The sequence below is a fragment of the Cetorhinus maximus genome, chromosome 1 (assembly GCF_964194155.1).
Source record: "Cetorhinus maximus chromosome 1, sCetMax3.hap1.1, whole genome shotgun sequence".
Lineage (NCBI taxonomy): Eukaryota > Metazoa > Chordata > Chondrichthyes > Lamniformes > Cetorhinidae > Cetorhinus > Cetorhinus maximus.
The window spans coordinates 15,185,776-15,212,168 of record NC_135879.1 but is presented as its reverse complement, the minus strand read 5'-3'; the positions used below and the strand labels follow the sequence as shown (position 1 = coordinate 15,212,168).

The following is a 26,393-nucleotide window of genomic DNA, read 5'->3' as shown; positions in this document are numbered from 1 at the left end:
TTTTTGACAGTTTTATCAACTTGTAATGTGACCTTCAAAGATTTATGTGTGTACTCCCATTCTTGCACAGCTTAAAAATAGTACCATATCATTTACAACTACAAGTTATATTTATATAGCACCTTTAACGTAATGAAACATCCCAAGGCACTTCACAGGAGCATTATAAAACAAAATATGACACCAAGCCACATAAGGAGATATTAGGTCAGATGATCAAAAGCTTGGTCAAAGAGGTAGGTTTTAAGGTGTCTCTTAAAGGAGGAAAGTGAGGAAGAGAAGGGCAGAAAGCTGTAGGGGAGGTAAGAGGGAATTCCAGAGCTTGGGGTCAATGCTACTGAAGGCACAGCCACCAATGGTGGAGCAATTATAATTGGGACTGCATAAGAGTCAAAATTAGAAGAATGCGAATATCTCGGAGGGTTGAAGGGCTGGAGGAGATTACAGAGTTAGTGAGGGGCGAGGCCATGGAGAGATTTAAAAACAAGGATGAGAATTTTAAAGTCAAGACATTGCTTGACCCATAGCCAGTTTAGGTCAGCAAGCACAAGGGTGATGAAGGAACAGGACTTGCAACTTAAGACACAGGCAGCATAATTTTGGATGAGCTCAGTTTATGGAGGGTAGAATGTGGGAGACCAACCAGGAGTGCATTGGAATAGTCGTATCTAGGAGTAACGAAGGCACGAATAAGGGTTTCAGCAGCAGATGAGCTGAGTCGGATGATGTTACATAGGATTACACAGAATATATGGCACAGAAACAGACTGTTTGACCCAGCCGGTCCTTGCTGGTGTTTATGCTTCACTCAAACCTCCTCCTATCTTTTCTCATCTAAACCTACCATCAATAGCATCTATTCCCTTTCCCCTCATATGCTTGTGTAGTATCCCCTTAAATGCATCTATACTATTCACTTGAACCACTTCCTGTGGTAGCATGTTCCACATTCTCACCACTCTTTGGGTGAAGGAAGTTTCTTCTGAATTCACTATTGGATTTCTTGGTGACTATCTTATATTGATGGCCTCTAGTTATGCTCTTCCCCATAAAAGAAAACATTGTCTCTGTATTCACCCTATTAAAATCGTTCATAATTTTAAAGATTTCTATTAGGTCACTCCTCAGCCTTTTTTCAAGAGGAAAGGGATCCAGCCTGTCAATTCTTTCCTGATATGTATATCCACACACTTCTGGTATCATCCTTGTAAATTTTCTCTGCATCCTCTCCAGTGGGAAAAAGAGCAATGCTGCAAGTGAGCAGATTTGTACCAAAGCTTGCATGCTGGAAACATAGATGAACCAGATAAGCTACCAAGCTCATGACTTGCACTAATGGAAAAATATAATTCACCACTGATAAAGCGTAAGAGCAAAATCACCCTTGTAAATTTTCTCTGCACCCTCTCCAGTGCCTCTATAATATTTTTATAATATGGTAACCAGAACCGCACGCGGTATTCTGTGTGGTTTAATCGACGTTTGATACAGGTTTAGCATAACTTCCCTACTTTTCAATTCTATTCCTCTAGAAATATACTTAGTGGTTGTTTGCTTTTCTTTAAGGACCTTGCTAACCTGCAGCACAACTTTTAGTGATTGATGTACCTGTACACCGAGATCCACCTAGACTTGCATCTTCCAAGTAATAAGTGACCTCCCTATTCTTCCTACTAAAATGTACTACCTCACATTTGTCTGTGTTGAACTTCATTTGTTAATTATTTGCCCAGTCAGCAAGTTAATTCATGTCCTCCTGTAATTTGTTGCAGTCCTCCTGAATATTGACTATCCCTCACTAAATTCTGCAAATTTAGAAATTGTGTATTTTCATTCCAAAGTCCAAATTGTCAATATAAAATTTTAAAAATTCTTCCACCAGATGTAGGCATTGCTGGCCGGGCCAGCATTTTTATTGCCATCCCTAAAAATTGTGAACAACAGTGGTCCTGGTGCTGATCCTCATAGAACACCACCTCCCACCTTCTGCCACTCCAAATAACTCAAACGTCGAAATAGGCAGTCTTAATGATGGCACAAACATGATGTCAGATGCTTATGGCACAGAGATTTTATTAATGGCCTTAATGATTTTATAATTCTTCCAAAGTTCCATTAGGGTAGGAACATCATCATCTCAGTTTCCCTGATGGCCTGTCCAAAGGTTTTTCAATGGTGATAGGCCTTGAAGGTCGTAATCACCCCTTGATCCATAGACTGAAAAATGGAGGTGCTATTAGGGGGTAGGAAGGTCACCTTAACGTTGTCACTGAGGTCATCAAAAGCCATAGGATGGCCAGGAGCATTGTCCAGAAGGAGCAGTGCTTTGTTGGCAAGATTATTTGCTGAACAATAATCCTTGTCAACTGACCAAAAGTAGAATGTAAACCAGTTATCAAAAATGGCTTTTTAAGCCTTCTTTTTTACTCTCCACACAACAGGTGGCTTTTTCTTTGAATAACTCTTCATTGCCCTGGGTGTTTGGGAATAGAAAACAAGCATCAGCTTTACTTTTAAATCACCTGCTGCATTTTCACCAAGCAGTAATGTCAGACTATCATTTGTTGCTTTAAAGCCTGGCATTCATTACATGTATACATACATAAAATAGCTGTAATTATATCATCATGGACTAACACAATATTGTCATTGTTATGGCTGTTTGACCTATCATCCCCCCATGTGCTCAAATCGTATTAATATGCACCCACAGCTTTCTTTGTTATTGTTAGCTTAAAGTGCGTGAACCTATAATATCCCTTTGTAAAAATATTTCTGAAATACTTGTTAAAATATTAATCTTGAGTGCTTTGCTTGGCTCAGCAAATTTATTCATTGAGCAACTGAATTATACATAACTGGAGAGTCTCGGGTTCAAACCCAAACTTTGCATGTTAGCTCATCTTGCAATTGGCCTCAGTGCCCATAGGTTACACATCTAGTATATGTACATGTGTGGAGATGATATAATCATCTGCTTTGCTTCCACACTCAGATCAGCTCACACATACATGAAGGCCAATTGGCCAAGGTAATGGAGAGCAGCCAACAGAGAAACTACCTAGAAGTCACTGCCTTTGGAAGGGAATGGGAGAAGAGTGACAAGAAATAGAATTAACTTCAGAGAAAATTGTGAATATTTGTAAATAAAATATGATCAGGCTTTGTTTAGGAATTTATTAATTATTGCTTTTATAATGTAAGGAAGTGAATATTTTTACATGGATTAAGGTGACAGTGTTGCACTGGAGTGCAACCTCAACAGATTGTGAGAGTTTGGTGAGCTGAGGGAGATTGGTGAGGAGGGGAGGGAGGTACTCCTTTGCTTTTTCTAACTTCTTCACCCTGTAGGAATTGATTCTTGCTCTACTACAGAGGAAGAACTGAGCTACTTGGTGAGTATCCAGTAAGTAGTCAAGGTCTATTCTATTTCTAAGGTTTAAAATAGTACAGGAATTTGTGATAAGACTAATAAATATATAAAAGAAAATCAATCATTGAATACAATAATTAAGTAATTAATTAATGCACATAAATATGGCAGGACAGGTGACATGTCATGGCTGCAACATGTGGGAGCTCCTGGATATCGGTGTGATCCAGGGCTAGCATGTTTGCAGTAAGCGTCTGCAGCTTGGGGAGCTTTGGCTCAGATTCATTGCGTTGGAGGCTGAGCTGTGGACACAGTGACACATCAGGGAGAGCGAGAGTTACCTGGATGCTTTACACCAGGAGGGGGTCACATCCCTTAGGATAAGGTCTTCTGATTTGGAATGTGGTCAGGGACAGGAGGGTGTAACTGCAGCTGAGGCAAGTAAGGGGATCCAGAGGGCAGGAGTGTCAGTCTCTGCAATTGTCCAACAGGTTTGAGGTTCTTTCAGCTTGTTTGGATGAGAGTGGGGGCTGCAGGGTGGATGAGCTGACTGACCATGGCACTGTGGTACAGGAAGCCATTCAAGGGGAACACAAAGGAATGTAGTGGTAGTAGGGGACAGAATAATAAGGCGGATTGACACTGTGCCCTGTAGCAAAGAGCGAAAGCCCAGACAGCTATATTGCCTGCCCTGTGCCAGGGTTCGGGACATTTGCTCAGGGTTGGAGAGGAACTTACAGTGGGAGGGGGAGGATCCAGTGGTCATTGTCCATGTAGGGACCAACAACATAGGCAGGATGAGGAAGGGGGTTCTGCATAGTCAGTATGAGGAGCTAGGCACCAAATTAAGAAGTAGAACCTCAAAAGTAATAATTTCTAGATTATTACCTCAGCCACGTGCAAATTTGCATTGGACAAATAAGATTAGAGAAATGAATACGTGGCTTAAAGACTGGTGTGGGAAGAAGTGGGTTCCAGTTCGTTGGGCACTGGCACCAGTATTGGGGAAAGTGGGATCTGTACCATTGGGATGATCTGCACCTGAAACATGCTGGGGCTGATGTTCTCGCAAGCCGTACAACTGGGGAAGTAGAGAGGGTTTTAAACTAAAAAGTGAGGACAAGGGATCAAATTTTGGAAGACGTGGTAAACCAGAGTAGAGACAAAGCAAGAGAGAAAGGTACTAATATGGGAAATGATAAACAGACTGTGACTGGAAGGGACAGAGAGTACAAATCTAAGAGAAAATCAACAGATAAGACGGCGCTACAAAAATAATAAAAGGACAAAACTAAAGGCTCTGTATCTAAATGCACGTAGCATTCAAAACAAAGCAGATGAACTGTTACTGCAAATAGAAATAAATAAGTACGATCTGATAGCCATTACAGATACATGGCTACCGGATGATAGAGATTGGGACCTGAATATTGAAGGGTATGTGACATTTAGGAAGGAAAGGAAGTCAGGAAAAGATGGAAGGGTCACTCTGCTAATTAATGAAGGTATTAGCACATTAGAGAAGGATGACCTATGTTCAGGAATCCAGGATGTAGAAGTGGTTTGAGTTGAGGTGAGGAATGATAAAGACAAGAAGTTACTTGTGGGAGTGGTGTACAAGCCTCCTAATTATAACTACACGGTAGGAAAGCGTATAATGGAAGAGGTAATGGAGCTTGTCAGAAAGGTACTGCGATAATTTTGGCATATTTTAATTTACATATAGACTGGAAAAATCAAATAGGCAAAAGTAGCATAGATGAGAAGTTCAAAGAATGTTTTTGGGATAGTTTCTTAGAACAGCATGTTCTGGAGCCAACCAGAGAGCAGGCTATCTAGATCTGGTATTGTGCAACGAGATAGAATTAGTTGATAACCTCATAGTGAAGGCACCCCTAGGTAGCAGCAATCATAATATGATTGACTTTTACATTCAGTTTGAGGGAGGGAAGTATGCGTCAAAGACTAGTATTTTAAACTTAAATAAGAGCAATTATGGGGGCGTGAAAGCAGAGCTAGCTAAAGTGAACTGGTAAATGAGGTTAAGGGATAGGTCAATAGAGATGCAGTGACAGACATTTAAAGGGATATTTCAGAATACACAAAATAAATACATTCCAGTGAGAAAGAAAAATCTCAAACGGAGCACCCACAATCCATCATTAACTAAAAAAGTTAAAGACAGTATCAAACATAAAGAAAAAGCATATGTTGCCCAAAGACGGGTGGTAGGTCAGAAGATTGGACAGAATATAAAGAACAGCAAAGAATGACAAAAAGATTAATAAGGAGGAAAAAATGAGAGTACAAGAGAAAGATAGCTAGAAATATAAAGATGGATAGTAAGAGTTTCTATAGATATTTAAATAAGAAAAGTGTTAACAAAGTGAGCTTCGGTCCTATAGAAATTGCATCTGGGGAATTCATAATGGAAAGTAGGGAGATGGCAGATAAATTTAACAGCTATTTTGCATCAGTCTTCACTATAGAGGATACAAGTAACATTCCAGAAATAGTTGTAAATCTGGAAATGGAAGGGAGGGAGAAATTCAGAAAAATTACTATCGCCAGGGAAGTGGTATTGAGTAAATTGTTGGGGCTGCAGGCTGACAAATCCCCGGGTCCTGATGGACTTCATCCTAGGGTCTTGAAAGAAGTGGCTAGTGAGATAGTTGATGCATTGGCTTTAATTTTCCAAAATTCCCTAGATTCAGGAAAGATTCCATTAGATTGGAAAATAGCAAATGTTACTCCTTTATTCAAAAAGGGAGGGAGACAGAAAGCAGGAAACAACAGGCCAGTTCACCTAACATCTGTCATTGGGAAAATGTTAGAGGCTATTATTAAAGATATTATAGCAGGGCACTTAGAAATGCTCAAGGCAATCAGGCAGAGTCAACATGGCCTTGTTAAAGGGAAATCATGTTTAAGCAATTTATTGGAGCTCTTTGAAGGAGTCACATGTGCTGTGGATAAAGAGGAACCGGTGGATGTACAGTACTTAGATTTCCAGAAGGCATTTGATAAAGTGCCACGTCAAAGGTTATTGTGGCAAATAAAATCTCATTGTGTAGGTGGTAACATATTGACATGATTAGAAGATTGGCTTGCTAACAGGAAGTAGAGAATTGGCATAAATGCATCTTTTTCAGGTTGGCAGGATGTAACAAGTAGTGTGCCACAGGGATCAGAGCTGGGTCCTCAACTTTTTACAATTTGTATAAATGACTTGGATGAAGGGACCGAAGGTATGGTTGCGAAATTTGCTGACAACACAAAGATCGGTAGGAAAGTAAATAGTGAAGAGGATATAAGGAAGCTACAAATGGACATAGATAGGTTAAGTGAGTGGGCAAAGATCTGGCAAATGGAGTATAATGTGGACAAATGTGAAATGGTCCATTTTGCCAGGAAGAATAAAAAAGAAACATTATCTAAATGGTGAGAGAATGCAGAGCTCTGAGCTTCAGAAGGATCTGGGTGTCCTAGTGCCTGAATTCCAAAAGGCTAATATGCAGGTACAACAAGTAATTAGGAAAGCTAATAGAATGTTACTGTTTATTTTGAGGGGAATTAATTATAAAATTAGAGAGGTTATGCTTCAGTTCTGCAGGGCACTGGTGAGACCACATCTGGAGTGTGTACAGCATTGGTCTCCTTATTTAAAGAAAGATGTAAATGCATTAGAAGCAGTTCAGAGGAGGTTTACTAGACTAATACCGGGAATGGGTAGGTTGTCTTATGAAGAAAGATTGGACGGGTTATGCTTGGAGTTTAGAAGAGTAAAAAGCAACTTGACTGAAACCTTTCAGATCCTGAGGGGTTTTGACAGGGTGGATATGAAGAGAATGTTTCTTCTTGTGGGACAATCTAGAACTAGGGAGTCACTATTTAAAAATAAAGAGTCACTCTTTTAAGACAGATGAGGAGAAATTTTTTCTTTCAGAGGGTCATGAATCTTTGTAACTCAATTTGTAATCTCTCAAAGGGTGGTGGAAGCAGAGTCTTTGAATATTTTTAAGGCAGAGCTATATAGATTCTTGATTAACAAGAGGGTAGGCAGGAATGTGGGGTTAAGGTTACAATCAGATCAGCCTTGATCTTATTGAATGGCGGAACAGGCTCGAAGAGATAAGTGGCCTACTCCTGCTCCTAATTCATATGTTCGTATGTATGTTCATATGTGTTTTAGGGAGATATTTTGTGTTTCTATTTATTTGCATTTGGTTTGAAAATTTGATACTGACTTTGACCAGGCATTTAAATGTCATAGCCACATACTAGATATGGTTAAAAATAACTGATTAAAGTAGACTGATTTATAGTTTGATGTAACATAAATCATAAAATAGATTTTGTATATTACTTTCTTTCTCAACATGTGCTCTCATCAACAACAAAATGTTTGTGCAAATTCTATTCCATTGGCTGGTTGTTTTTTATTACATTATATGTGTTGAGAGCCTTTATAATGACAAATATTTACAGCAGCAAGACCTCTTGCTAAAGAAGACTGCTACATAGTCTTAAATTGATCTTAACTCTGCATTAGGTATGTTTATTCGTGAAATTTTAAAATGATTCTTGGTGAAACATCTAATGATCTTTTCTTTAACTTCACAGAGTGGCAACATACTTGCTTGACATTAGAATCTGTGCAGGAAAGAAAAAATCTAATTTATTCATTGCCAACAAGTGGTGGGAAGACACTGGTTGCTGAAATTTTGATCATGCAGGAGCTACTATGTAGGAAGAATGATGTACTGTTTATTTTGCCATATGTGGCTATTGTCCAGGAAAAGGTGAGAAAGACTGTTATTTAACTTGCACTACAGTTCTTTAAATTAGTGCCACATTCTTAAAATAACACAGAAGAATTATTAGGGAATTTGTCATTAAGAAATCTATTTAATTGTCACTTGGTGCAGTCAATCACCCCACAAGTTCTGCATTTGCAGCTTTCTAAAAGAATATTTTATTGCAAGTGTCAATCAGCAGGTGCTAGGTTCTTAAAGCACTTTTTTGTCAGCAGTGACTCAGTTGGTAACACTCATCTCTAAGTCAGAAGGCTGTGGGTTCAAGTCTCACCTCCAGAGACTTGGGCTGAATCTTCGGCTCGGCCAGTGGGGGCAGGGCCTAATTGCCGAGGTGTAAAATGATGCAGGGTGACGTCAGGCGTGCGTCCCAACGTCACCACGCGTCTCTTAGATTTTCAGTTCGGCAGGCACGCAGCCAAGTCGGCTGCATGCCCGCCGAACTGTCTAAGGCCTGTTAAGGCCATTAATCAACTAATTAAGCCTACTGGGAAAGCTGCCCATCCAACCTCAAGGTTGCCTTTGCATTTTTCATGGAACCTCATCCACAGGTGGGATGAGGTTTCATGAAGGGTTTATAAATTAAATACATTTTTTCATTAACGTTCATTGACATGTCTTAATTTTTTTTTTCTTTATTAAAATTTTTAAAACCTAAAACTTATCTCCCTGAGGGACCTCTGCGCCTCAGGGAGATTTCTGTGCTCTTTCGCACGCATGCGTGAAAGAGCGCACTCCCGACTCAGGGAACCCCCTCCCCGCCCACACAGGGAGCGCACAATGCTTCCAGGGCCTTAATTGGCCCACCCACGTAAAATGGCGGCGTGGATCCGATCGAGGGCACAGCCCCACCGACGGGAAAATTCTACCCTTGAGCACAAAAATCCAGATTGACCACTCCAGTGCAATAGGGAGGGAATTCCGCACTGTCAGAGTTGCAGACCAGAATTTTCAGGTCAGCGAGTGAGGGCGGGGCCCGCTTGCCAATGCGTAAAATGACGCGCAGTGACGCGGGCGTGTGTCCCAACGTCACCGTGCATCATTCACATTTTCAGTTCAGCGGGCACGCACCCAAGTCGGCTGCGCGCCAGCCGAACTGTTAAAGGCCAATTAAGGCCATTTAAATATCGATTGAAACAATGAACTGAGCTGCCCATCCAACCTTAAGGTTGGCGGGCAGGCGTAGAGCCAAGGCGGCCTTCGCATTTATCATGGAACCTCATCCACGGGCGGGATGAGGTTTCATGAAGGTATTTAAAGTTTTATAAAAAAAATTTAATAACATTCATAGACATGCCCCAGCTAATGTGACACTTTCACATGCGGGGTCATATCTTAAGATTTTTTTTCTTCATTACAATTTTCAGAACTTAAACTAATCTCCCTGAGGCAGCTCTGTGCCTCAAGGAGATTTCTGCGCTTTTACGCGAAGGAGCGCAATCCCCGACTCAGCCTCTTCCGTCTGCCCACTCAGGGCTTCTGGGCGCACATCCTGCTGCGCCGGCCTTAATTGGCCCACCCACGTAAAATGGCGGCACCCAGCTGATCACGGGCGGTGATCAGCTGCGCACCTGCCCACGCCCATTCCCACCCAACCCCCTCGACGGGGAGAAAATTCTCTCCACAATCTTTCAAATGAGACATTAAACTGAGGCCTTGTCTGCTCTCGAAGGTAGACACAAAAGATCCCATGGCTGTACTTCGAAGAGGAGTAGGGAGTTAGCCCCGGTGTCCTGGCCAATATTTATCAATCAACATTATGAAACCAGATTATCTTGTCATTATCACAATGCTGTTTGTGGTAGCACAAACTGGCTGTTGTGTTTTCTGCATTACAACAGTGACTACACTTCAAAAGTACTTCATTGGCTGTAAAGTCCTTTGGGACATCCTGAGGTTGCGAAAGGTGCTATGTAAATGCAAATCTTTTTACCTAGGTCTGTGTTTGGCACTGAAGTACATTTTATTACAAATCTTGTATGAATGAAGTAGGAATGTATTTTGAATTATTCTGCAAAGAAAAATGTACAAATGTGATGATTGGTCTTTAGACTTTTATTCAATCCATTTTCCCTTGTGTAATTATGATTAAGGCATTGGTAAAATTATTTGCCCTTCAGGTAACGCAAGTGCCTTTGGGTTTACATACTCGCTCCACTTAAGATATCTTCGAAGATACCAATCCCAGACTGGTACACATAGGGCAGAATTTTTAGGTTGGCGTGCGGGCATGCGCCCGACCCAATCAGATGCGAAATCACACAAGATGACGCCAGGTGATCGTCCCGTGCCATCCTGCGCTTGCGCAATATTTCGGTCGGCGCGCCCACCGACAATTAAGACAATTAAAGTTGCTAAAGTTCCATTTGTCCCCGATTTTTCGTGGTCCGTCCAACCTTACGGTTGGCGGATGGGCGAGTCTGCCAAGCAGACTTTGCATTTTTGTTGAAACCTCATCCAAGGGCGGGATGAGGTTTCCATTATTAAATATAAAAAAATAAAAATGTATGGACAGAATTTTCATCATGTAGATGTTCAGGTGACTGATTGTGATGCGTGGACATTTTTGTCCGGTTTTTAAAATCTTTATTTAACTGTTTTGAAGTCTTTAGCTCCCTGCGGCAGCTCTCTGCCTTCAGGGAGCTTTCATTCAGCGCTCCCCCGCGCCCACGCTTACATCAGCGCTCATCCTCCTCCCGCTCCCACCCCAGCAGCGCTGAGCATTTTAGCGCGCGCTTGGTGGGCAGTGGTCCGTTTCCCGGGCCCGCCAATCGCGCCCATACACCGACCTAAAATTCCTGCCCATAGTGTGCAATGCAGGGCTAGTAGTCGTGAGTTGATTTTGCCTATCTGAGTTAAGCTCCTAGTTTTGTGTTGCACCTCACATGCATCTACAGAACTCAGATGATTACATTTTAATGTTAGGAAGAATGGAATTTAATAATCTCCCAGATATTCCACGCATTTGCACTGAGCTGCACTTACCCTTTGAGAAGCTCCAGCGGTGACTTTGGATCTTTTGGTTTTAGCGCTGTCAGGAGTTAGGTTGCTGGCCTGATCCTGAATATTATGTAAGTTATATCCAAAATCCCTTCTTGTTAATGCAAATACACTAGTGCAACATCATAGTAAGTCAATACGTCATCTGTAGTAAGACTATATTTGACGAAATATCATAGTTATATACAAAATTTGTTTATGCCAAAATTATTCTTCACACTTTATGTCCTCCACATACTGCAGGTGTGATACGGTCACCAAAAATGAAATATTGGGGGCTGAGGGGGACACAAGCATCTTCTTTGTGTTGATCTACCAGGCAAGAGACTCTAGCTCAAATCCCAACCTTGATAGGCTCAGCACACCCTGAGCAATTCACGGACACTTGATAGGTTGACTATGGACTAACATTACTAATCTTCTTAAACATATACATAGAATATTGAGCCAATGTAGTTAAGTAAAGTAAGATGGATGAGAGAGAATTGAGGAAAGGTTTATTGTATTTAATAACCTGTTAACTTTGAAGCAATAATTAGCTATTTTTTTTTTGTTTGCTTCCTTTAGGTGCGAGGTCTTTCAGCTTTTGGAATAGAATTTAATTTCTTGGTTGAAGAATATGCTGCAAGCAAAGGCAAGTTCCCACCAATCAAGCGTAGACAGAAGAAATCCCTGTACATTGCCACCATTGAGAAGGCCCATAGTTTGGTGAATTCCCTAATAGAAACTGAAAGAATTAATAGTTTGGGACTTGTTGTAATAGATGAGGTAAGCTTATTGATTGTTGCCATATTGATTATCCAATTAACTAATTTTGTCCATAGAATCAAAATGAAGTTGAAACCAATAGTAGTTTAAATGAAGTGTAGAGGGCCAGCACATTGAAACAGCAATATGCATCACCATAGAGCGAGTGGAAGGAGGCAAATGCAGAGTCCCTTTGACTGACTCCCAATTTTAACTGCACGCCATAGGGAAGCAGAAAACAGAAACATGCTGCTCCCTTCAAAAGGAAGAGGAATAATTAGAGGTGTCTACTAGTCACTCATACAAAACTCCAGCAAGCAAGCTTCTTGGTAGAAGGGGGAAATGGGGGAATAAACCAAGAAAGAAGTAATCCAGACAGAAAGAGATATGCTCTTTCTGAAACCTAACACCTTGCCCTAGCATAAATTCTAACGAACACAGGTATAAGTTTTAAATTCCCAGTTCTCACTTGCAATTTCTAGTGAAAATTTTGCTCACCATTACTTTTATAAGTTAGTGTTGAATTACAATTCAGGCTTCCTATCAATCTTTCTTTACTTGTGATAATGGGAAAAAGCAGCTTCTGTAGGTTGACTAGCAGCTCCTTGGTTCCAGATCTTCTAACCTTGTTCACACAGTTAACAAGTTAGTGTGCCACAAGATTAACATTGACCCTTTTTTCTGAGTTGCTTTGCAGCAAAGTTTCACATGGTTTGCGCAGCTCATACACTTGCTGTCTTTGTTAGACAGAGAAACCTTACAGTTCAGGGTGTAGCACCAGTCAAATTTATTGTGAGAGAGTAATTCACATGGAAGTAAAATGAATCCAGCAGAACAATGTTCAACCTGCATGTTAATATTTCATGACCTAAATGTAACAAAGCATTTTGGAGACTTCAAATTCTTTTTTAGACTCTTCAAACTAAGTTCTTTCATGGCTCTTTATACGCAGTAAGCCAGCTTTCACAGAATGTTCTCTCTCACTGCTGCAATGTGGAAAACAAATGGTTAAACTGAGTGAAATAAGAATGAGCAGCTATTGCAAGGTCCTTATGCAAAAAGTAGGCTTTTCGTATCAGCGTTATTAATTTTGAGACCAAAGCTGTCTTTGTTTATTGACGGGTAGGCCATTAAAGCTAACAGCTTTATCTTCTTCCTCAGTCTGCCCAATTGCACACAGTATCTGAAAGCTTCCTGTTTATAGCCAACACACTAAGCCTAAGGCAATTAATATATGGCAACTCCTCTCCAGAGGATCATGCAGAAACATGAGTGTTCTTGTATTCATTTAAAGCCAGGCCGCTAAGTACAGATAAACGACGTTTAGAAGTTTATGAGAGCTCCAGTTAAAAGTCATAATACTCAAGTTATCTTCAATTTCATATGTGCAAGATGGGGCAAGATCTTGCTTCCATCAATGTCTGTTTGTTTTTTTCCCCATCAGTGATGGATATGAAAGGCAGGAAACCTCTGAGGGAGAGGTGGGTGAAAGATTAAACTTAGAATTCTAAAATTATGGACTCATCGGGGCCAGAATAGCAACAATGATTTGTTTCCTTCAAAAAAATGTATAATCCTTCATGGGGAAAAAAGAGACAAATTCCAATATTTAATTATTTCTACCTTTAAAGATTATAGTTATAATATCCAGCTTTCATGTTTTAAAAATCATTATCTGTGTGCACTTCCTGTTAACTTTTTACGTTATCAGTGGTGCTGCAGCATATTCACTGACAGGAAGTACATGTGAATGAATTTCCTCAGGACTTTTTTTTTTACTGAACTGCAGTAACTTCAGAGCTTTGTTGGAAACCCCGCTAATGCATTTAGGTGCAGATTCTGCAGAGGTAATGGTGGTGGAGCTGGAGAATCCCTGAGAAAATAAACTCCATAGAAGTTCCAGTGTAGAAGCAGATCACTCGGTCAAATCAGTCTGTGCCAATGTGTACCTTTCACATGAACAAATGGCTGCCCACCTTGCCATCATATTCCTTAATCACCTTTTCTTTATTCACTTATCCAATCTAATCTTGAACATTGACATAGTTTCTGTCTCAGCCACTAATCCTGTAATGAATTCCACAGCGTCATAGTCTCTGTATGAAGTTTCTCTTTCTCCTTGTTCCAAATCCATTAGATTTAACTTTGCCAATTTTACTGCTTTTCATCCTGTCTTCCACTGTATCTTACTTGCCCTACACTACAATTCTTAAAGACGTATATTGGCTCCCCATTGCCTCAACAGTTACCAACCATTGATTCCAAAATTCTCATCCTCATCAACAAATTCTTCTCCAGTTTCACCCCTTAAGCTTTTCCACTTCTCTACTCAGCCCAAGATCATCAGCTGTAACTTCTGTTGTATCTATTTCAACATTGATGATAATTTTCAGTTGTCTGAACAAGATGGACAGAACAAGACCTGCTGTCCATTGAGTATGTCTCATTTTGTCGTTTTTTTTATTCTTTCCTCAGATGTGGGCATCACTGGCATTTGTTGCTCATCCCTAACTGTCCTTGAACTGAGTAGCTAGACTATTTCAGAGGGCAGTTAAGAGTCAATTACATTGCTGTGGGTCTGGAGTCACATGTAGTCACCAGGTTATGATAACAGAAGGATATTGGTGAACCAGATGGGTTTTTACAAAAATCAATGATAGTTTCATGATCACTATTACTGAAACAAGCTTTATATTCTAGATTTATTAATTGGATTTAAATTCCACCAACTGCCATGGTGAAATTTGAACTCATGTCCCATTAGCCTGGGCCTCTGGATTACTAGTTCAGTGACAGTACCACTACGCCACACCCTCCCTTTGTTGCAACAAAGCATCAAGACCTTCAATTTTCCCCATCCACCAGTGGCCATGTAATCTTTTGAGAAAGACTGTTCTCCCTGGGTCATCCACCCTCTCTGCCTTTTAGAGGTCTTCTCAAAACCAACCCATTCAACATGTTTTGTCACTTATGCATGATGTCTGTTTTATCCTCCTTTCTGAAATGCCTTGGGTCATTTTTCTATGTTAATGATGTAATTTAAATACTTTTTATTTTCTAATGTAGCTGCACATGCTTGGTGAAGGAAGTCGCGGGGCTGTACTAGAAATGGCATTGTCTAAAATCCTCTACACAAGCAGTAAGTAAAGCCAATATTTGCAACCCGTAGCATTTTTGTGTTTTGATTTTGGTCATATCTCCTTGACTTCATGACCGCTCCCTCCAATTAACCTTTTGGCCACTAATTTATCTCTGGAATGGATGATAGCCAACTTTCTGTCACAAGTAACACATACAGCATGATTTCTTAGTTTGAGTGAAGCTATATAAGATCAGTTGACTGATCGTGATGTGTAAAGCAGTCACTAAGAGACATAGAAGAATTTTGCCTCTAATTTTTTTCCTCCCCAGATGGCCTGGGATAAATTAAATGCTGTGGGAAGGGGATATTCGCATTTTGCTAATTTATAATGCACCCAGACACTACCTATAAAATTCTTCTGCGATTTTAAACTTTTATTAAATCTTTCCCCCACTTCCTATCACACTGCTAATAGTCCCCATTGGCCAACACCCTTTTCCCAACCACTAGTGATGGATGGACGACTCCATTGTTATGCTTCCATTCACTTTATGACCTGATTGACGTTACAAGAGCCACCCATTAAAAAGATTGATCCATAAATGATGCCTATATCTAGGAACCAGAATGACACAGTAGTGCTAAAAAAAATCAAAAAAGAACTGAACAGATTTATGGTAGAGAGAGGGACCTGGGAGTCGGAGAATTTGAATATACCATTACATTCTTTAAATTTTGGCATCAGCCAGTAGACCACAATGGCCACTTCTAGTCCTGTATATTCCTATGTTAATACTCCCCCCTCTAACAGCTGCTCTGAAAGTATTTGTTTCTGAAACTAAGCATCTAAGGCAGCAGTGTCAAGCCTATGAACCCTGATAATTTGACCCTTAAAACCCAAGCAACTCTCCCATTTGTGCTTGAATTTCTTCTTTGCTAGTTTGCCTTCTTTGCATTTTCTGAGCCTGGAGGATTTGTAAGGTGCTGTTGCCTCATTGACAGATAAATCCTAAATCAGAGCTGCAGGATCTGTTGGTATCAACAGTTTGAGAGATTTGCAGATTAATAGGTAAATGGATTCAGCCCCACGTGGCTCCATGTCCAATGAAGACAAAAGCTTGCAACCCCTGGTCTGAGACTGTTGGGTGAAGTGATTAATTGAGGCTTGGTCTTCAGATTAACTGAAGGATTTTCCCCTTGGCGATTTGGGGGAGGGGCCCGCTCGCTGATGGGAAAATGACGCAGGATGATGTTGGGAGGAACCCCCGACATCATCCAGGTCCATTTAAATCTTCGGAAGGCGGGCAGACAGCGAAATCAGCTGTCTGCCCGCCGACCTGTCAATGGCCAATTAAGGCCATTGACAGGCTAATTAACCTTGTTAAAGACCCTGCCCGTCCAAACTTAAGGCTGGCGGGCAGGCCAGGAACCCCAGCGGGCTCCTGATTATTCATGAAACTTTATCCACTGGCGGGATGAAGTTTCATATCCGTTTTTAAAAAATGTAATAAACTTTATATGTTTCTTATTAACATATTACATCTCGTGTGACATTGTCACATGAGGGGAACATGTTAATAATTTTAATATTTCTGTATTTTTTGACTTTTCTCACCTATCAGTAAATGACCTGAGACAGCACTTGCATCAGGGAGCAGTGTGCTCTTTTGCGCGCATGCGCTAAAGTGTGCACTTTGACAGTTGGGGATTCCCTCCTCCTCCTCCCCCCCCCCCCCTCCGCACAGAAAGCCTTAATTGGCCCGCCCACTCAAAATGGCGGCGAGCCCCGTTTCGGCGGCGGAGTTCGACTGCCCACCCACCGCCGAGCTGGTGGGACCCATACACCCATCGAGGGCTAAATTCTGCCCTAAAATATAAATTGTGATGTTCCAAAAATATAAATATTCTTGAAATCATGAATACCTTGGGCGGGGAGGAGAAATTCATTTGCATTGCGCCACATATGCTGACTTACATCCATTTCTCATGGGGCAGGCAGCGTCACAGGTCTCTCTCTACCTGTGCTGCACACATGGCATTCTTCATTGATATCAATTCTGCCCCTTGTTTTTAGTTTTAATTGCTTTAATCAGAGCTTAAAAGTTTGTCCCAAACTCAAGTAATCTGAAACTTTCAAAGTAGCTCATAATATATTTTGGATTATGCCTAGACCATGAAGAACCCTTAAACATAATTTATTGTATTCGTGTCGCAGATCAATTATGTGAATTAAAAAAACAGGTTGAACAGGCTGGTGGAATGGGTGGACAAATGGCAGTTGAAATTTAATGCCGAGAAGTGTGAAGTGATTCATTTTGGTGGAAAGAAAGTAGAGAGACAACATAAAATAAAGGGTACAATTCTGAAGGGGTTGCAGGAGGAGAGGGACCTGAAGGTGGCAGGACAGGTTGAGAGCACGGTTAATAAAGTGGTACAGGATTATGGGCTTTAAAAATTGGGGCATAGAATACAAAAGCAAGGAAGTTATGATAAACCTGTACTGTATAAAACACTGGTTTGGCCTCAGCTGAAGTATTGCATCCAGCTCTGAACACCACACTTCAGGAAGAATGTGAAGGCATCAGAGAGGGTGCAGAAATAATTCATGAGAATCATTCCAGAGATGAGGGACTTCAATTATGTAAATAGATTGGAGACGCTCAGGCTGTTGTCCTTGGAGAAGAGAAGGCTGAGAGAAGATTTGATAGAGGTATTCAAAATCACGAGGGAACTGGACAGAGTAGATAAAAGAAACTTGTTCCCATCATTGGAAGGATCAAGAACCAGAGGGCACAGATTTAAAGTAATTGGCAAAAGAGGCAATGGGAACATGAGTTAACCTTTTTTACGCAATGAGTGTTTAGTATCTGGAATGCATTGCTTGAGAGTGTGGTGAAGGCAGATTCAATCATGGCATTGAAGAGGGAATTGGATCATTATCTGAAAAGGAAAAATTGGCAGTACTACAGGGAGAAGGCGGGGGAGTGGCACTAAGTGAATTGCTCTTGCAGAAAGCCAGTACAGACATGACAGGCCAAATGGCTTCCTTCTGTACTGTAAAAATTCTATGATTCATGCTCTACATATTAAAGTATACTGGACAGTTGACAAGGTACAAAGTAGAGGTTGCCATCTGGGTCCCGGTGCAGTTCTGTATTTAAATGAGTGAACTAGACAACTTAACACAAAAGTGACACAAATGTTTCTGTCAGGTTGAGTTCATCTCGTCATCAACTGCGAGTGAGAATCTGAAATGATTTAACTGGCATCTAAGCCCTAAAGCTGATGAGAGGCACTTATCCTCTGGCATATATCTACTTTATGTTAAATGGAACTCTTTAAAAATATGCCAGTCTCTCTAATTATGGATTTATGCTCAGGAACAGGCCAATACTAGGTATCAGTCTTGTGTGGGCCTTCTTTATCCTTTCACGGGATGTGGGCATCACTGGCAAGAACAGTATTTGTTGCCCATCCCTGATTGCCCTTGAACTAAGTAGCTTGCTAGGACATTTCAGAGGGCAGTTAAGAGTCAACTATATTGCTGTGGGTCTGGAGTCACATTTAGGCCAGACCGGGCAAGGATGGCAGATTTCCATTGGTGAATCGATTGGGTTTTTACAACAATTAATGATACTTTCAAGGTCACCATTACTGAGACTATTAATTGCAGAAATATATGTTTGAAAATGGAAAATTTGGTTACTCAAAAGTAAAAAAAACATGCAATATTTTTTCTCATCCAGACCAGTAATCCCATAAATGTATCACGCAGAGAAGCCCACAGAGAGGGTTTACACACTCACAGTGACCTTCTATTATCATTCTAATTCATAAGGAACTAGGTCGAGCTCGCAAATGATCTAAGAGACTATTTGACGACAAAAGCTAGTTGATCCAGCTGCAAAGGCAGCCACTGCCGACATATTTCATTACATTCAATATTTTCTGCCCCCCTTTCTAGAAACCACACAAATCATTGGAATGAGCGCAACCCTGAATAATGTGAGTGACTTGCAGCACTTTCTGAAGGCAGAACATTACACCAGTAACTTTCGACCTGTAAGTAAGATGAAAAATAATAAGACCACACCTGTATTTAAACTTTGATTGGCTTAGATAACGTGGAGATAACAAATACTCGTTGGAATGTTTTGTTAAAGATATTTGTTTTCATTAAGTCCCAAAGGAATTCCATGGAAAATCACCCTAATGACCTGTCTTTGTAACTGTGTACCTGTAATAGTTTTTAATAAGCACATTAGATAAAGAATTTAAAACTTACATATGTGGAGGTAATGCACAAGTACAAAAACAAAAAGGAAAAGTGGGAGATAAATAATGTCAGCATATGAAAGCAGTGAGGGTGAGGCAAAACCAAAGATCATTAAAATCATTTTGTTTTATCAATTTGATAACCTATTTTCAGGCTCTATTTTTAATATTAAAAGCAGGAGGAAATCATTGGGAAATTTGGAGACAATCAGTATTTATTTGTCGCTAAATCACAAAAAAGCAAACCAGAGGTGAATATGCTGCTGCAGTGAATAGAATTGCAAAGACACTAAACTAGTTACATAAATAGCAAATGTGATCAGTGACATTGTAACTGACTTACTGTAACAAGCTAGCACTTATAACACTGAGTTATCTGTTGAGCCTTTAATAGCTTCATGTTGATAGAAGATCCAGAAGGCTTGTATTACCACCTTATATAGGAGGTCCTCTACATCATTCCTGCCTGGATCTCCTGAGCTTCATCTACATAGAGGTCTATCAGCATTGATACTGCTCTTCCTCAGCTTGTATTTAATATGGAAATTAAAATTTGCTACTAGGAAGATCACTGCTACACCATTTCCTTTCCTGACAAAAACCGTATTTCAAGATGTATGTGTATCCATAAGACCATAAGACATAGGAGCAGAAATTAGGCCATTCGGCCCATTGAGTCTGCTCCGCCATTCAATCATGGCTGATAAGTTTCTCAACCCCATTCTCCCGCCTTCTCCCCGTAACCTTTGATCCCCTTACCAATCAAGAACCTATCTATCTCGGTCTTAAATACACTCAATGACCTGGCCTCCACAGCCTTTTGTGGCAATGAATTCCATAGATTCACCACTCTCTGGCTAAAGAAGTTTCTCCTCATCTCTGTTCTAAAAGGTCTTCCCTTTACTCTGAGGCTGTGCCCTCGGGTCTTAGTCTCTCCTACTAATGGAAACATCTTCCCCACGTCCACTCTATTCAGGCCTTTCAGTATTCTGTAAGTTTCAATCAGATCCCCCCTCATCCTTCTAAACTCCATTGAGTATAGAGTCAGAGTCCTCAAACATTCCTCATATGTTAAGCCTTTCATTCCTGGGATCGTTCTCATGAACCTCCTCTGGACCCTCTCCAGGGCCAGAACATCCTTCCTGATATACGGGGCCCAAAATTGCCCACAATATTCTAAATGTGGTCTGACCAGAGCCTTATAAAGCCTCAGCAGCACATCCCTGCTTTTATATTCTAGTCCTCTCGAAATAAATGCCAACATTGCATTTGCCTTCCTAACTACCGACTCAACCTGCAAGTTAACCTCAAGAGAATCCTGGACTAGGACTCCCAAGTCCCTTTGCACTCCAGATTTCTGAAATCTCTCCCCATTTAGAAAATAGTCTATGCCTCTATTCTTCCTACCAAAGTGCATGACCTCACACTTGCCCATGTTGTATTCCATCTGCCACTTCTTTGCCCATTCTTCTAACCTGTCCAAATCCTTCTGCAGCCTCCCCGCCTCCTCAATACTACCTGTCCCTCCACCTATCTTTGTATCATCTGCAAACTTAGCCAGGATGCCCTCAGTTCCTTCATCTAGATCATTAATGTATAAAGTGAAAAGTTGTGGTCCCAACACTGACCCCTGCGGAACTCCACTAGTCACCGGCCGCCATCCTGAGAAGGACCCCTTATCCCCACTCTCTGCCTCCTGCCAGACAGCCAATCTTCTATCCATGCTAGTACCTTGCCTCTAACACCATGGGCTCTTATCTTACTGAGCAGCCCCCTGTGCGGCACCTTGTCAAAGGCCTTCTGGAAGTCCAAGTAGATAACATCCATTGGCTCTCCTTTGTCTAACCTACTCGTTACCTCCTCAAACAATTCTAACAGATTTGTCAGGCATGACCTCTCCTTGATGAAACCATACTGACTTTGCCCTATTTTACCATGCACTTTCAAGTATTCTGAAATCTCATCCTTAATAATGGACTCTAAAATCTTACCAATGACCAAGGTCAGGCTAATCGGCCTGTAATTTCCTGTCTTTTGCCTCACTCCCTTCTTAAACAGGGTGGTTATATTAGCAATTTTCCAGTCCTCTGGGACCCTCCCTGACTCGAGTGATTCCTGAAAGATCACCACTAACGCCTCCACTATCTCTTCAGCTATCTCCTTCAGAACTCTGGGGTGTAATCCATCTGGTCCAGGTGATTTATCCACCTTCAGACCTTTCAGTTTTCCTAGCACCTTCTCCCTGGTAATGGCCACCATACTCACCTCTGCCCCCCCCAACTCTCTTGAACTTTGGGGATATTACTCATGTCTTCCACCATGAAGACTGATGCAAAGTACCTATTCAGTTTCTCCGCCATTTCTTTGTTCCCCACTACTACTTCTGCAGCGTCATTTTCCAGCTGCCCAATGTCCACTTTTGACTCTCTCTTACCCTTTATATATCTAAAAAAACTCTTGCAATCTTCTTTTATATTACTGGCTAGTTTACCCTCATATTTAATCTTCTCCCTCCTTATTTCTTTTTTAGTTGTCCTCTCTTGGTCTTTGTAGGCTTTCCAATCCCCTGGTTTCCCACTGCTCTTTGACGCATTGTATGCTTTCTCTTTAGCTTTTATGCTGCATATTGTGACCTCATCCTGCGCACTGCATATCTCATCCACAGCATCCAGTGTACACAATGACATCAAGAATGTGATGTGCATGCATTTCGAGCTGATCTCCACCACATATAATAGCAGAATTGTTTTTTTTAAATACAAAGATTAAGCAACAATAGGTTTTCACTGATCCACTAACCAACAAAGTAATTGGGAATAAAAACAAAGTGCTGGAACAGAATCAGGGAAATCGGTTGGTAATCGGCAAAACCAGACTTTAATGATCTTGATCTATAATAACAAAGGTTATTGCTTTCTTTAACAGCTGAGCTGAGATTTTTTTTTGTATATTCCAATTACAGTTAAAGAATTACATGGGCAGAGGCGCAGTTAATGAAAGTCCATGCCTCTTTTGTAACTGTAGAGGAATCAGCCAGTTTGAGGACCCCTGAAGGTGTAACATTTTTACTTGCAAAAAATAAGGAAATGTGAAATGAAACAATTACAATAAAATAATCTCACTATAAGGTTCAGATAGACGGTTTGATTTTATTTTTGGAAGTGTTGTTCTGCCAACATCAGCTGCCAAGATGCTTTATTCGGCTTAAGAGCATAGGAAATAGAAGCAGGAGTAGGCCTTGAGCCTGCTCCGCCATTCAACTAAATCATAGCTGACCTTCTACCTCAATGCCATTTTCCTGCCCTGCATATCCTTTGATCTCCTTAAAATCTAGAAATCTGTCGATCTCTGTCTTGAATATACTCAGTGACTGAGATCCATGGCCCTCTGCAGTCGACAATTCCAAATATTCACCACCCTCTGAGAGAAGAAATTCCTTCTCATCTTAGTCCTAAATGGCCTACCTCTTATTCTGAGACTGTGCCCCCAGTTTCTAGACCTCCAAGTCTGGGAAAATTTCCTTCCTGCATCTACCTTGTCGAGCCCTGTAAGAATGTGTCTGCTTCAATGAGAGCACCTCTCATTCTTCCAAATCTTAGAGAATGTAGGCCCAGTCTCTTCAATCTCCCCTCAGAGGACAATCCCATGATCCCAGGAATCAGTCTGGTGAACCATCGTTGCACTCCCTCTATGGTAAGTATATTCTTCCTTAGGTAAGGAGACCAAAACTGTACACAATACTCCATGTGCATCCAGATACATAATACTTCAAGGCTCTATGCAATTGCAGCAAGACTTATTTACTCCTGTACTCAAATCTTCTTGCAAATAAAGGCCAACATACCATTTGCCTTCCTGATTGTTTGCTGCACCGGCATGTTAGCTTTCAGTGACTTATGAACAAGGGCACCCAGGTCCCTTTAGCCGTCAACATTTCCCAATCTTGCCATTTAAAAAATATTCTGCATTTCTGTTTTTCCTACCAAAGTGGATAACTTCACATTTTTTCACATTATATTCCATCTGCTCCTCACTCACTTAGCCTGTTCAAATCCCCTTGAAGCCTTTCTGCATCCTTTTCACAACTCACATTCCCACCTAATTTTGTGTCATCATCAAAATTGGAAATATTACATTTTGTCCCCAATCCAAACCATTGATATAGATTGTGAATAGCTGGGGCCCAAGCACTGATCCTTACTGTACAACACTAGTCACAGCCTGCCAAACTGAGAATGACCCATTTATTCCTACTCTGTTTTCTGTCCGTTAACCAACCCCCAATCCACGCCAGTATATTACCCCCAATCCCATGTGCTCTAATTTCAGTTATTAACCTCTTGTATGGGACCTTACGGAAAGCCTTCTGAAAATGCAAATACCCCACATCCACTAGTTCCCCCTTATCTATCCTGCTAGCTACATCCTCAAAAACTCCAACAGGTTTGTCAAACATAATTTTTTCCTTTTCATAAATCCACATTAACTCTGCCGAATCCTCCTATTATTTTTGAGTATCCAGTTATCACATCCTTTATAATCGATTCTAGTATTTTCCCTACTACTGAAGTTCATGTGTGACAGTGTTATCAGTAAAAGATTATACTTCTGATGCATGGACACCGGATGCACAGGTGATTCCTAGGGATGAAAGTCTCCTCAGCTGCCTGGAATGGGCGTTTGTGAAATTCGTTTGAGCAGTCACAATCCTAGGGGGCAGGGACAAGTATTCAGCAGCAATTGCCAATCGCCTCCATAGAGAAGTGGGAAATGGGAAGTGGGGAATGGAAAATTGTCACACTGGTACAGCGGGAGGCTGAAGCACCTTGTTAGAGCAGAGTGTGTATATATATTTTATATATAAGTAGCCTTACTATGTATCTGGCTGTGTTATGCCTGACCTGAGAGTGCTTGACACTGACATCTGATCCCCAAAATGATGAAAAGTTTAATTCCATATCACTAATATCTCTTCCTGGATAAGCAGGGGGTAAGAAAACATGGTATAAACGCGTTTGAACAATAACACTTTTATTTTTGTATTTTTAAACTGTACTAAAATTATTTTTTCTAGGTTCAGTTAAAAGAATATGTCAAAATTCGTGATGTCATTTATGAGGTGGACAACAAATCAGAAGACTATTTCACATTTTCTCGTGTATTGAGTTACAAGGTACAGTACTATGTTAAATGATTCGTTAAATGATTCAAAAGGAAAGATGTCCAGGTTGGAACTTAATTATAGTTCTAAAGCAAACTTGTTTCAGTAGTTACAATCGTAGTACTGTTGTGTGCAATATTACTAAACAAATAGAAGCCCTCTGCCCTCCTTTTTGAATTTTGCCATCCCTCCCCTGAGAGATCAACCTAGTAACCACTTTCAGAAGTGCATATTTCATATGATTCAGCCTTTGAATTGGTCCTATGTATCTGCCAATGCCATTGTGTAGTCAGCTGCCTAAAGGGGTGTAAGAGTATTCTGTATATATCCTAGTGCATATATTTCAGATTTGCTAGTTAATCTCTCATTGCATTGCTTAGAGATAAGGGGCTGAATTTTAAGTGCCCTGGCTGTGTCCTGTGGAGAGGGGGGTGGTGGGGGGGGGCATGTAAAATAGGTTGGACGCCCACCTCACCACCTTCCCGCCCATCCCCGAGCTCACCCCCCATTTGACGAAGGATGGGCAAATGCCAAAATCGGCAGCTTGCCTGCCATATTTAAATAAGTACTTAAGGGTCAATTAAGTTTCTTATCAAGCCAATTGATCCTGATAATACATTGCCCATGCCATGTAAATGCTCAGCGTGAGCTGCCGGGTGGGAGCGGGCAGCCCGTTTTTTTTCCCTGAGATGGTTAAAGGGCGGGAAGGAAGTGGGTGGTGGGGGGTCGCATTTCAGGGGCTGCCCTTTGCATATCGCTGGGTGGCCCCCCTTAAGGTCAAACCCTCTCCTTCCTTCCTACCCGTTCCCTCTTTTAAACGCCACCCCGCACTCCTCCCCCTAACCTACCCAAACCCTCCTGGCCCAAAACCCCAGACTTACCTACTCCAGGTCATCATCTCTTGTTGCACTACTGGCTGCAGCCACTGACGCCTTTGTGGCACTGCTGGGACTGATGAAGCTGCCAAAAACCGAATTGGCCAACAGCTCCAGAGGAAGGTCCCACTCGGCCTTCGTTAATTTGCCCCGACAGCAGTTTGGCATGGGCATGCCAGCTCCATGCTGATGTTGTTTGCAGGGGTTGGGAGCGGGTGGCGTACTATCTGCCAACCACCGCACCGCGTTATCCCGGCCAAGACCTCAATATATACAATATGGTGGCACATGCATATATAAATTTGTGTCTCTCATGTTCTGAAGGAACAGCAATGCATATGCAAGTCAGGATGGTGTGTGACCTGGGGGGGATCTTGGAGTTGGTAGTGTTTCCATGCATCTGCTGCCCTTATCTTTATAAATAGATTAATCTGTGAATATAAGGTATGAATTACATATAATTTATTTACAAAAATACAATTGTCTAGACCATCAACTTTGGTCCTAATGTAATAATGGAAATAGGATAAATAAATATTAGAAACTATAATATTTATAGAAATGTAAGGAGTTATGCGACATCTCAGTGATAAGATGGCATAATTTATTTTCATTTTGTTTTTCTCATAGTATTCAAGTAATATGGAGAAGATTGACCCAGATCACTTAATTGCACTGGTGACTGAAGTTATTCCAAAACATTCCTGTCTTGTGTTCTGTCCCACCAAAAAGAATTGTGAAAATGTGAGCAAGATGCTCTGCAAGTATTTAAGCAAGTATGTAAATAATTCAAGGGAGCTGTGCCCTTTTGGATTGAAGGTCTCTTCTGGTCAAAATGAACAAATTCAGTTTGGTTTTCTAACCCAGGTTCATGTCCATACCTATTACTAAGGGATTTATTTATAGCATTTCTATTCATTCTCGGGCTATGGAGATTGCTGGCAAGGTCATCAAATAATGCTCATCTCTATTTGCCTTTGAGAAGGTGATGATGGGCCTTCTTCTTGAACTGCTGCTGTCCATGTGGTGAATGCTAGTAGGTAGGGAATTCCAGTATTTTGACCCA

General features: G+C 41.1%; 1 protein-coding gene across 2 annotated transcripts in view; it reads left to right on the top strand.

The window, feature by feature from the left end:
* Window positions 1-26,393, top strand: part of helq (helicase, POLQ like) — a 58,472-nt gene that overhangs the window by 5,979 nt on the left and 26,100 nt on the right. The window contains exons 3-8 of one of the 2 annotated variants that reach the window (XM_078535456.1): window positions 7,997-8,175; window positions 11,755-11,955; window positions 15,001-15,073; window positions 18,981-19,078; window positions 24,366-24,464; window positions 25,958-26,103. In XM_078535456.1, coding sequence (XP_078391582.1) covers window positions 7,997-8,175; window positions 11,755-11,955; window positions 15,001-15,073; window positions 18,981-19,078; window positions 24,366-24,464; window positions 25,958-26,103 — 796 coding nt within the window. Of the gene's footprint in view, window positions 1-7,996; window positions 8,176-11,754; window positions 11,956-15,000; window positions 15,074-18,980; window positions 19,079-24,365; window positions 24,465-25,957; window positions 26,104-26,393 lie in introns of those variants that run through there. The other variant, XM_078535508.1, reaches the window with a different exon arrangement.